At 41.0% G+C, this 11,504-nt stretch overlaps 1 protein-coding gene across 2 annotated transcripts in view; it reads right to left on the bottom strand.

The window, feature by feature from the left end:
- The window catches only part of zdhhc9 (zinc finger DHHC-type palmitoyltransferase 9), a 48,207-nt gene extending 37,767 nt beyond the window's left edge, over positions 1–10,440 (bottom strand). For both annotated transcript variants that reach the window (XM_041842088.2, XM_041842079.2), the window contains exon 1: positions 9,407–10,440. In XM_041842088.2, the coding sequence (XP_041698022.1) occupies positions 9,407–9,570 (164 nt within the window). In that variant the 5' untranslated portion in view covers positions 9,571–10,440. The remainder of the gene's footprint in view (positions 1–9,406) is intronic.
- Between the last annotated feature and the right edge of the window lie 1,064 nt (positions 10,441–11,504).

Consider the following 11,504-nt stretch of genomic DNA (forward strand, 5'->3'; position numbering starts at 1 on the left):
CAACATTAGGGCTGTTTTCCTAAAGCAGTTTATTCCGCATCGTGTTCTCTTTCGTTGCCACGATACTAACGAGTACCTTAATACTGGTATCGTCCTGGACCTAATATAGGTAGGGGTAAAGTGAATATGCAACAGAATAGATAATAAACAGTAGCAGTAGCATATGTGATGAGTCAAAGGAGTTAGTGCTAAGAGGGTCAATGCAGACAGTCCGGGTAGCTATTTTGTTAAAGCTGCAATATGTAACTTTTTGGTCAACCCGACCAAATTCACATAGAAATATGAATTTTAGATGTCATTCTTATTGAAAGCAAATCTTTAAAGCGGTAGATCTGTTCTATTTGGCTATTTCTACGCATCCCTTAAGTTTCATTTTTGCGTCGTTTACTTTCGGTTTTGTACACCAGCTTCAAACAGCTAAAAATACAATATTTTGGGTTATTGAAAATATACTTCACAGCGCTTAAGATGGTACAAGGATTCTCTACACTATGCATTGCTTGTTTTGTTACCAACGGAAATTAGGTGAACTATTCGATTTTTAGCAACCAGGAAATGGCGGAGCGAATTCTGAATATTGCACCTATAACTATTTAGTAGTCTTATGGCTTGGGGGTAGAAGCTGTTCAGGGTCCTGTTGGTTCCAGACTTGGTGCATCGGTACCGCTTGCAATGCGGTAGCATAGAGAGCAGTGTGACTTGGGTGGCTGGAGTCGGACAATTTTAAGGGCCTTCCTCTGACACCGCCTGGTATAGAGGTCCTGGATGGCAGGGAGCCCGGCCCCAGTGAAGTACTGGGCTGTACGCACTACCTTGCGGTCGGATACCAAGCAGTTGCCGTACCAAACGGTGATGGAGCCAGTCAGGATGCTCCCCATGGTGCAGCTGTAGAACTTTGAGGATCTGAGGGCCCCATGCCAAATCTTTTTAGCCTCCTGAGGGGGAAGAGGCGTTGCTGTGCCTTCTTCACGACTGTGTTGGTGTGTGTGGATCATGTTAATTCCTTAGTGATGTGGACACTGAGGAACTTGAAGCTCTCGACCTGCTCCACTACAGACACGTCGATGTGGATGGGGCGTACTTTTGAATCATCTGTCCATAGAACGTTCTTCCAAGAGTCTTGATGATCATCCAGGTGCTTTTTGGCAAACTTGACTCAACTTTTTGGATGACATGGGTCCCAGTACGCCTGGCGAAAACCAAACACTGCATTCCACAGTAAGAACCTCATACCAACGGTCAAGCATGGTGGTGGCAGTGTGATGGTTTGGGGATGCTTTGCTTCCTCAGGACCTGGACGACCTTAATAGAAGGAACCATGAATTCTGCTCTGTATCAGAGAATTCTACAGCAGAATGTCAGGGTAGGCTGAAGCTAAAGCGCAGCTGCTTCATGCAGCAAGACAATGATCCAAAACACACAATCAAGTCTACATGAAAATGGCTAATAAAGCAACAAATTTGAAGTTTTGGAATGGCCTAGTCGAAGTCCAGACCTAATCCCAATAGAGATGTTGTGGCAGGACTTGAAACGAGCAGTTCATGCTTGAAAACCCACAAATGCAAGAGTGGGCCAAAATTCCTCCACAGCGATGTGAGACTGATAAACAACTACAGGAAGCATTTGGTTGCAGTCATTGCAGCTAAAGGTGGCACAACCAGTTATTGAGTGTAAGGGGGCAATTACTTTTTAACACGGGGGAATTGAGTGTTGCACAACTTTGTTAATTAAATAAGTATCCATTTTTGAAGGTGGGGTTATTTGTAAACTCAGGTTCCCTTCATCTAATATTTGGTTTTGGTTGAAGATCTTAACGTTCAATACCCAAAATATGCACAAAAAATATATAAAATCAGAAAAAGGGGCAAATAGTTTTCATCTACAGTGGCGTGAAAAAGTATCTTGGTATATAGTATGGTCTGCAGCTTATCATGAGGTATTCTAACTCAGGCGAGCAAAAACTTGAGACTTTAACATTAGCTGTTAACAATAGAACCGCCTGGCCTTTCATCCTAGAGAACGTTGCTGGGCGTCCCCTTTATTTAGCATATGCATCAGATGCATATCAACCCACAAGGTGCGCAAATGTAAGCGCCAACGCTTGATAAATATTGCATAAACTATTGCGAAGGATTCATTGCATGAAGAAATAGTGGAAATATATCAATTCGAGTCAAGGATATGTTTTGTATAATTCTACAAAGTCCTAGAAAAAAACATAGCCTATTTTTATTCCCCTTCCAATAAAAACATTACAGTATAATCCATTTGATCAACATGATCTGTAGATTCGATTACTAATAGAGTTATAGTCCAGAAGTTACAGCTTCTTTTGACAAAGTAGAAACGAAAAAGATTATATAACCAGCAAGGTGCACAAGTGAAATTAAAAGCACCAGTGCATGAACAATTAGAAAAGGATGAATTGCATAAATAAATGTGGAAAAATATGAATTACAATATATAAAAAACAGTAATTTGTTGATTGTATCGGATACTGTATTGTGCCCTTATGCGCATTAATCAATCTTGTCTTCGCTTTATGCTTCGGTTCCACAGTCAGCACACAGCGTCAGGGCTTTGTGTGAGCAAGCCCCACAAACAAAATCGGTTGCACTGCACAGTTTTCATGGGCCTTGTTTCGTGTGCACCTGCCACAGGTGTCGCATAATCTCTCTGAAGCTGTTGCATGGTATGGTCCACCCCATACCTATCAGACAGAAATGACTCCACATCCATGCTCTTTCCGCCGTATGCCCCGCGGACATACAAGAGTGCAATAAATGCTTTGAGTTCATCCATAGACATGTCCCACATACTGTTTCCTTTTCTGTGCGCAGTTGGGATCACCGTCTCAGTTCTGGTTTTTCCCACGCTGAGGCTCAGGTCCCAGAGGTGGAAGTTCGAAGTCAACATCAGAATCAGATGAAGAGTCTTCATCAGCAACGTTGATTTAGGCTCATTATCAGATCCTCCATCTGACTCCAACTCATCTAAATTCTGTAGCATTTGGATTGGCTTGCCACTGTGAACTACACACATTGTATGTTGTACTCAGTGTATGATTTGACTCTCCGAGGGGAAATTATATACAATTTTCAGCCTTTTATAATAAAATAGACCACAAAAAACGCAATTCTTCATCATCATTACACTATTGTTCTAAATTCAAATCATCCTTTTCGCCCTCATCAGTCAGATCAAATTCAAATCACCCTCTTCATCATTCAGTTTTGAAGTCACATGCACCATTATCAGTTTGTAATCGCACATTCATCCATTGACGACAGAACATAATATTTTAATTTTATTATGTTACTAGTTTTTGCTTAGTAGCCAGAGCAATGCTGTTGCGCGAGTGGTCATGTGCTGAATACATGGACAGCACGGATATTCTTGGAAAAAGTGAAATTTAGAAATAAAGCTGAACCTCTTGAATTGAGTGTTTTTTACAAAGGTAAGTGTCATGGAAACTGCAGAATATGCTCTTTCTGATACTATATAGAAATCAAATTGTTTTACTTGCATGTGACTGAAGGAGCGGCAGGTAGCTTAGTGGTTAAGAGCGTTGTGCCAGTAACAGAAAGGTTGTCGAGCCGACTAGGTGAAAAATCTGTCGATGTGCCCTTGAGCAAGGCACTTAACCCTAATCGCTCCTGTAAGTCGCTCTGGATAAGAGCGTCTGCTAAATGACTAAAATGTAAGGAGGACTTGATAAAGTGATGCTCCTTTACCTGCATCTGTCAATTACAAGATGCACCCATCTATTCATGTACAATTTGACAACTGATAGGGCTAATATTGTCAATGTAATCTTGTATATAGGCTAAATCTTATGTGTGAAATAAGTGTCGGTATAGTTTCGATGGGCCGGCTGTGCAGGCTGACTGGCATCGTTTGTTCCCCGTTCATCATCATGGATAGAGTCAAGGATATATTTTGCATTATTCTAAAGGCTTACAGCAACACATACAGTTGAAGTCGGAAGTTTACATACACTTAGGTTGGAGTCATTAAAACTAGTTTTTCAACCACTCCACACATTTCTTGTTAACAAACTATCGTTTTGGCAAGTCAGTTAGGACATCTACTTTGTGCATGACAAGTAATTTTTCCAACAATTGTTTACAGACAGATTATTTCAATCATAATTCACTCTATCACAATTCCAGTAGGTCAGAAGTTTACATACACTAAGTTGACTGTGCCTTTAAACAGCTTGGAAAATTCCAGAAAATTATTTGAGTCAGTTGGAGGTGTATCTGTGGATGTATTTCAAGGACTACCTCCAAACTCAGTGCCTCTTTGTTTGACATCATGGGAAAATCTAAAGAAATCAGCCAAAGACCTCAGAAATAAAATGTGTAGACCTCCACAAGTCTGGTTCATCCTTGGGAGCAATTTCCAAATGGCTGAAGGTACCACGTTCATCTGTACAAACAATAGTACACAAGTATAAACACCATGGGACCACGCAGCCGTCATACCGCTCAGGAAGGAGACGCGTTCTGTCTCCTAGAGATGAACGTACTTTGGTGCGAAAAGTGCAAATCAATCCCAGAACAACAGCAATGGACCTTGTGAAGATGCTGGAGGAAACAGGTACAAAAGTATCTATATCCACAGTAAAACGAGTCCTATATCGACATAACCTAAAAGGCCGCTCAGCAAGGAAGAAGCCACTGCTCCAAAACCGCCATAAAAAAGCCAGACTACGGTTTGCAACTGCAAATGGGGACAATGATCTTACTTATTGGAGAAATGTCCTCTGGTCTGATGAAAGAAAAATATAACTGTTTGGCCATAATGACCATCGTTATGTTTGGAGGAAAAAGGGGGTACCTTGCAAGCCGAGGAAACACCATCCCAACCGTTAAGCACGGGGGTGGCAGCATCATGCTGTGGGGGTGCTTTGCTGCAGGAGGGACTGGGGCACTTCACAAAATAAATGGCATCATGAAGAAGGAAAATTATGTGGATATATTGAAGCAACATCTCAAGACATCAGTCAGGAAGTTAAAGCTTGGTCGCAAATGGGTCTTCCAAATGGACAATTGCCCCAAGCATACTTCCAAAGTTGTGGCAAAATGGCTTAAGGACAACAAAGTAAAGGTATTGGAGTGGCCATCACAAAGCCCTGACCTCAATCCTATAGAAAATGTGGGCAGAACTGAAAAAGCGTGTGCGAGCAAGTACGCCTACAAACCTGACTCAGTTACATCAGCTCTGTCAGGAGGAATGGGCCAAAATTCACCCAACTTATTGTGGGAAGCTTGTGGAAGGCTACCCGAAACGTTTGACCCAAGTTAAACAATTTAAAGGCAATGCTACCAAATACTAATTGAGAGTATGTAAACTTCTGACCCACTTGGAATGTGATGAAAGAAATAAAAGCTGAAATAAATCATTCTCTACTATTATTCTGACATTTCACATTCTTAAAATAAAGTGGTGATCCTAACTGACCTAAGACAGGGAATGTTTTTTTTTTACTAGGATTAAATGTCAGGAATTGTGAAAAACTGAGTTTAAATGTATTTGGCTAAGGTGTATGTAAACTTCCGACTTCAACTGTAGCATGTTTTCATTTCCCTTACAATAAATGTGATTAGTAACAGAGTTACAGTAAATAAAACAGTCCTGTAACAGCTGGTTTTTACAAAGTAAAAGAATGGTATCAACCGACAAGGCGCGCGGTCAAATTATTAACATGAGCGTCAACACTGATAAATAAGCATAACAAACTCATCATTACATTATTGTTGTTCTAAATTAAATCAACTACAGTTAGGCCTAATTTAATTCAATTGTGAAGTAACTTGTACAATTATTGCCCATTCCATCCATTTGTCATTCATTCAGTGGGCCGGCATCGTTTGTTTGTTTTTGGCCGCGTGTAGCTCAGTTGGTAGAGCATGGCGCTTGCAACGCTAGGGTTGTGGGTTCGATTCCCACGGGGGGCCAGTATGAAAAAAAAATGTATGCACTCACTAACTGTAACTCTCTCTGGATAAGAGCGTCTGCTAAATGACTAAAAAAAATTCGCTGGATAGAGTCAAGGATATGTTTTGCATTATTCTAAAGGCCTACTGCAACATGTAGCATGTTTTCGTTTCCTTTACAATACATTTGATTAGTAATATAGTTGTAGTAAATAAAAATAGTCCCATAACAGCTTATTTTTACAAAGTAAAACGTAAAATAGAAAGGTATCAACCCACAAGGCGCGCGGTCAAATGATTTGCTGCTGATAAATAGGCATAACACAAACTCATTAAATTAAATCAACCTCTTCACCCTCATCATTCAGTTAGGCCTAATTTCAATTCAATTGTGAAGTAAGCTGCACAATTATCGCCCATTCACCCATTTGTCATTCATTCAGTGAGGAGAAGTAGACGCATTAGCGCCTGGCTGGTTATCAACATCCTACAGCACATTGTCTTGGCAGATTAAGTTTGGAATAGGTGTGAAAAAAACGAGTAAAAAGGCTCTGAATACTTTTCTGTTTGTGATTTCAAAATTCTGACAACTGAGCAGTGTAAAATACAAACATTTAGGAAAAGTAATGGAAGGAGCAGGACATAGCTTTTTTTCGGCAGATTTTTTTCTATTTACAAAATCAAATGTGTCAGGTGGTCGTTGGGCTATGGCGGTTCTAGTGTTAACAAATACACACCCCTCCCCCTCTAAGCTTACTCGAGGCTGCTGTCCAATCTTGACGATGCATGGAAAAGCCAGTGAGGTGTATATTATACATGTCCTTGGTCAGCCACGACTTAGAGAAAAACATAGGATATTACAGTTCTTCAGGTCCCATTGATAGGATAGTCTTGAACAGAGCTCATCCAATTTGTTCTCTAGTGATTGTACGTTCGTCAACAAAACAGAGGGCAATGGTGGTCTAGATGCTCGCCAACTTAGTCAAATCATGACGCCACCTTGCTTGCCTCTCTTTCACCACAGCTTTAGAGTCCCAGGGATAAGGGCCTGGTCCGGCGTAAGCATAACATCCAGAGCTGCCTGACTCGTTGAAGAATAAATCTTCATCCAAATCAAGGTTAGTGATCGCCGTTCTGATGTCCAGAAGCTGTTTTCGGTCATAGGAAATTATAACGGAAACATTATGTACAAAAAAAGTTCAGATCAGTGTAAAAAAACACAAACTAACAGAATTGGTCAGGAGCCTTTAAGACGGCAGCTATCCACTGCAGTGCCATCTCCATCATGCCATACATTTCATGGAGGAAAACGTATTGTGGTTTCAGGGAGAGTGCAAAACAAGAAACTGGCCTTGGTATTTCTAACACACTGGACCACTTTTCCTTGAGGCCCTCATTTTTAGCTAAATAATGAGAATTCTGCAAAACCCACAATTGAGACAGGCCCACAGACAAGGCATTTGACCGAACTGCTCTTTGGCCAGCTTTGTTAGGCAGTTTTACTTTATGTTGATGAAGTACAAGAAAGGCAATCAATTGATAGATGGAGGCAGCAGAATCTACAGTAGGCTTAGGTTGATGTTATATTATTATGTTCTGAATGGCAATGCTTAATTTTGAGCAAGGGCCCCCTTCACTTGACAGTAAGGGAATTAAAGATTGAAATATGCAAGACTAGATATTAGTCAATAATGGTTCCCTTCTGATATGCTACCACTCAGCCATTGATTTTTGTGGGGAGAATATTTTATATGCCTTATTACTTAAGAGCGGCAGATAGCCTAACCATTAGACTCTTTTAGAATCCGAGAGTAAAACACTTGCACTCGTCTCTAAGATGTAGGCTCAGCCTTCCCGAGCAGTCCTATTACAAGTCAGAATGTTGAACAAACTTCATTTCAAATTACTTTAGGGATAAAATCGGCAGACAGCAGCTATGTCGGAGGTAACCTGCGACAAAATATCCACAGGGAAGCGTTTTCATCCCAACCTTCGGTACGACGGTCTGCATATAGTTTCTTCGCACGCAATAAAAACACTTCCACAATATGGCCGAGCCTAACTGAACATTGTCCCACACAATCAGCTGGCTAATTTCACAAAAACTTCCAGCTGATTGCAAGGAAACTTGTGCCGGTCGACTATGTTCGGTTACATTCGGCTATTGTTTACTTATTGTGCATCACCAGCAATGCCTCAGGAGATTGAAAATACAAGTGACAGAACCTACTGCTGCCGAGAAACAAACAAAACATTTGGGTAAACAACACCTTCCTGTGAATAACGTATTTCCACCTCCTACCGCCAAATGGACCAACAGCACAAACAACCGGTAAAGTACATCTTTTATTCAACATTCTTGCTTATAGAGACTCTTTTTTCTGGCAAACTTCTTTCAGACTGAATATCCATGGGCTAACCATGGTAACAGGCTGATGTTTAGGCAAGCGTTGGGCCAGTAACCTAAAAGGTCGCTAGTTTGAATCTTAATTGCTTCAGCGTCTCCATTGATAATGTCAGCCCCTGGCCGTGACCCGACTCACTGAGGGTGTCTCAGGGGGAGTTGGATATGCACTTTTTAAAATCAATTTCACACATGCGTATTAATACACACTTGTACATGTGTGAAACAGGACAAATATAAGAACCCATAAAATTATAATATGAATAATATGAATAATTAATTATTCAATCATAACTTGGTACAGCGTAAATATAACCTATATTCTAGGCCTACTACAGGTTATTATTTGCATCTGACTTGCAGCCCTATAGGAAAAGCACCTCATCAGGGGCTCCAGGCCCAACGGTCTTTTGTTCCTTTCGTTTTTTTAGTCGGGGTCTCAACTTACTGTTGAGAGTTAGAATAGTAGAATAAACAAGGTGCAACATTTGGTTGTGCATCAGCAATGTTTCTCTTGCTGTGTCATTCACTGACAGTCACTCAATTAGCCATGTCAGCTAACAATTTTTGGATTGGTAAGTTAGTCTAGCAAGCTATCATGGCCAAATACCAACCAGGCACATGCCCAGGGACCCTGAACTCCAGGGGGCCTCTATTGATTTTGTTAGTCACTCTCAATCAGATATCATTAACATGGCATAATTCATGGCAAAATAGGTATAATTGCAGGGAATTAACTGTATAACTGATTTTTCTTCTCTCTGCCCCATGGCAAAATTACTAGAATTGCATAAAATGTGTAATAAAATTGCAAAAATTGCTCTCCACCCCATGGAAAAATGTGTAGAATTGCAGGAAATGCACTTTTAAACGAGATTTAGGTGGGACCGGCCCTGCACCTCTTCCTAGAAAACATTTTATACACTCAAATAAAAATGTTCATGTCATGACACTTCCACTGCTGGTGCATGTTCAGGATTTCTTGAGAAAACACGCCCCAATGATTGACAGTTTGTTTTATCATCGCCCAAATGAACACTGGAGATGCAACTATACTTACTCGAATGCGAAGAACAAGGAGCAGGTGCCGACGATAAGAAATACGGTTAGATAGAAGACGCCTTTCTGCCGGGCCATCATTACGCGTCCATCGCAGCAGAAAGTGTTTTTCCCCGGGAGCTTTTCCCATTTTCGTGCCTTCCGTGTGATCATTACCGCCGACATACTGACAGTTTACGTTCAACTCAGTATAGTGACATATGTGTAAAGTCCACAGTAGGTAGCCCAAATGACAATATTTCCTTGCCTTTCAAACCGACAATGATATGGTAAAATAAATTGCCTTGTAACAGGCAGAATCACAACATCAGAGAGTTATATATATATATTTTAAATCTGAAACGGACGATTCCAAATGATTCAAAAGCTCACAAATATGCCTATGATAAAAAAAAAAAAAAAAAGATGTTTTTGTTGTAGATTTAAATCTGGCAGCCTATTTTATCTTCTGGTGGTAGCCTAGCAAAGCTCCATCAATAGGCCTACAGTCCATTCAGTCTGATGCAACGAATTTCATCCGTCAGCAATCCGCGTTAATTACTCTGAAATGAGATGATTACGAAGCACTTGTCGTTTGTGTCATACATTTTCACAAAATCCATGCATCCATATTTTCGGCAATGAAAGTTCTCTTTTCAGTGTGGCCGCCTCCTTCCAGTGCCAGAGGGCTTCCATTCTAGATTAGAACAGTAATCAGGATCCCAAATTCTCCCTTTAATAATGGAATTTGTTTTAATTTTATGCAAACGCTTGAGGCAGATTTTCTCGGCCCATAGGAAAGCAATCCAATCTTGGTACTCGCATCGGGAGAGTGGACCTTGACCGAGTGACGTTCATACCATCTCGATAAAACTGATCATACGCGCGCACCACACAGGCTTGGCTTATGTTGGTTGTTATTATGCTATTCAATAAGGCTCATTATTAATAAAAATAAATAACTACAATAGGCCTATCCTAAATAAAATACAAATAATCGTAGCCTAAATTAGAATGTGTGTTCGCTGTGCTTTGCCGCAGGATGCTCGTTTCTAATCAATGGGAGCAGAGAACACGCCTAGATTGAAATATTTTCTCTTAAAGGGGCAGTACAGGTACAGTGAAATAGAAAGGAACAAAGGAGCTTGAGTTCCCTAAAACATTGGCAATATGATACCGTATAACGTTAAAACATCCTTAATGTTCTAATCAAGTAATGGTGAAAATATTCCCAGACACTAAATATTAGCAAGTTTTGTCTTCCAGAAATAATGAATTATATTCTATTATTTTCTATTGTATTATACTCCACTCCATTCTATCGTTTTCTAATGTGTTCTATTCTATTGTGTATTATTATATTCTATTATCTAGGTTATTCTCTAGGCTAGTGTCTCTATTATCATTGTCAATAATTTTAAACAAAACATTTTGGGGCAATTTTGCCTGTAATATGCATTCTCCATAGAGAGCAAAGCACACATTTTACATTACATTTTAGTCATTTAGCAGACGCTCTTATCCAGAGCGACTTACAGGAGCAATTAGGGTTAAGTGCCTTGCTCAAGGGCACATTTACGTCATTTAGCAGACGCTCTTATCCAGAGCGACTCACCAATTGGTGTGTTCACCCTATAGCCAGTGGGGGGTAGAAGGATTACTTTATCCTATCCCAGGTATTCCTTAAAGAGGTGGGGTTTCAAATGTCTCCGGAAGGTGGTGAGTGACTCCGCTGTCCTGGCGTCGTGAGGGAGCTTGTTCCACCATTGGGGTGCCAGAGCAGCGAACAGTTTTGACTGGGCTGAGCGGGAACTATGCTTCCGCAGAGGAAGGGAGCCAGCAGGCCAGAGGTGGATGAACGCAATGCCCTCGTTTGGGTGTAGGGACTGATCAGAGCCCGAAGGTACAGAGGTGCCGTTCCCCTCACTGCTCCATAGGCAAGCACCATGGTCTTGTAGCGGATGCGAGCTTCAACTGGAAGCCAGTGGAGTGTGCGGAGGAGGGGGGGTGACGTGAGAGAACTTGGGAAGGTTGAACACCAGACGGGCTGCGGCATTCTGGATGAGTTGTAGGGGTTTAATGGCATAGGCAGGGAGGCCAGCCAACAGCGAGTTGCAGTA

The sequence above is a fragment of the Coregonus clupeaformis genome, chromosome 2, assembly GCF_020615455.1.
Source record: "Coregonus clupeaformis isolate EN_2021a chromosome 2, ASM2061545v1, whole genome shotgun sequence".
Lineage (NCBI taxonomy): Eukaryota > Metazoa > Chordata > Actinopteri > Salmoniformes > Salmonidae > Coregonus > Coregonus clupeaformis.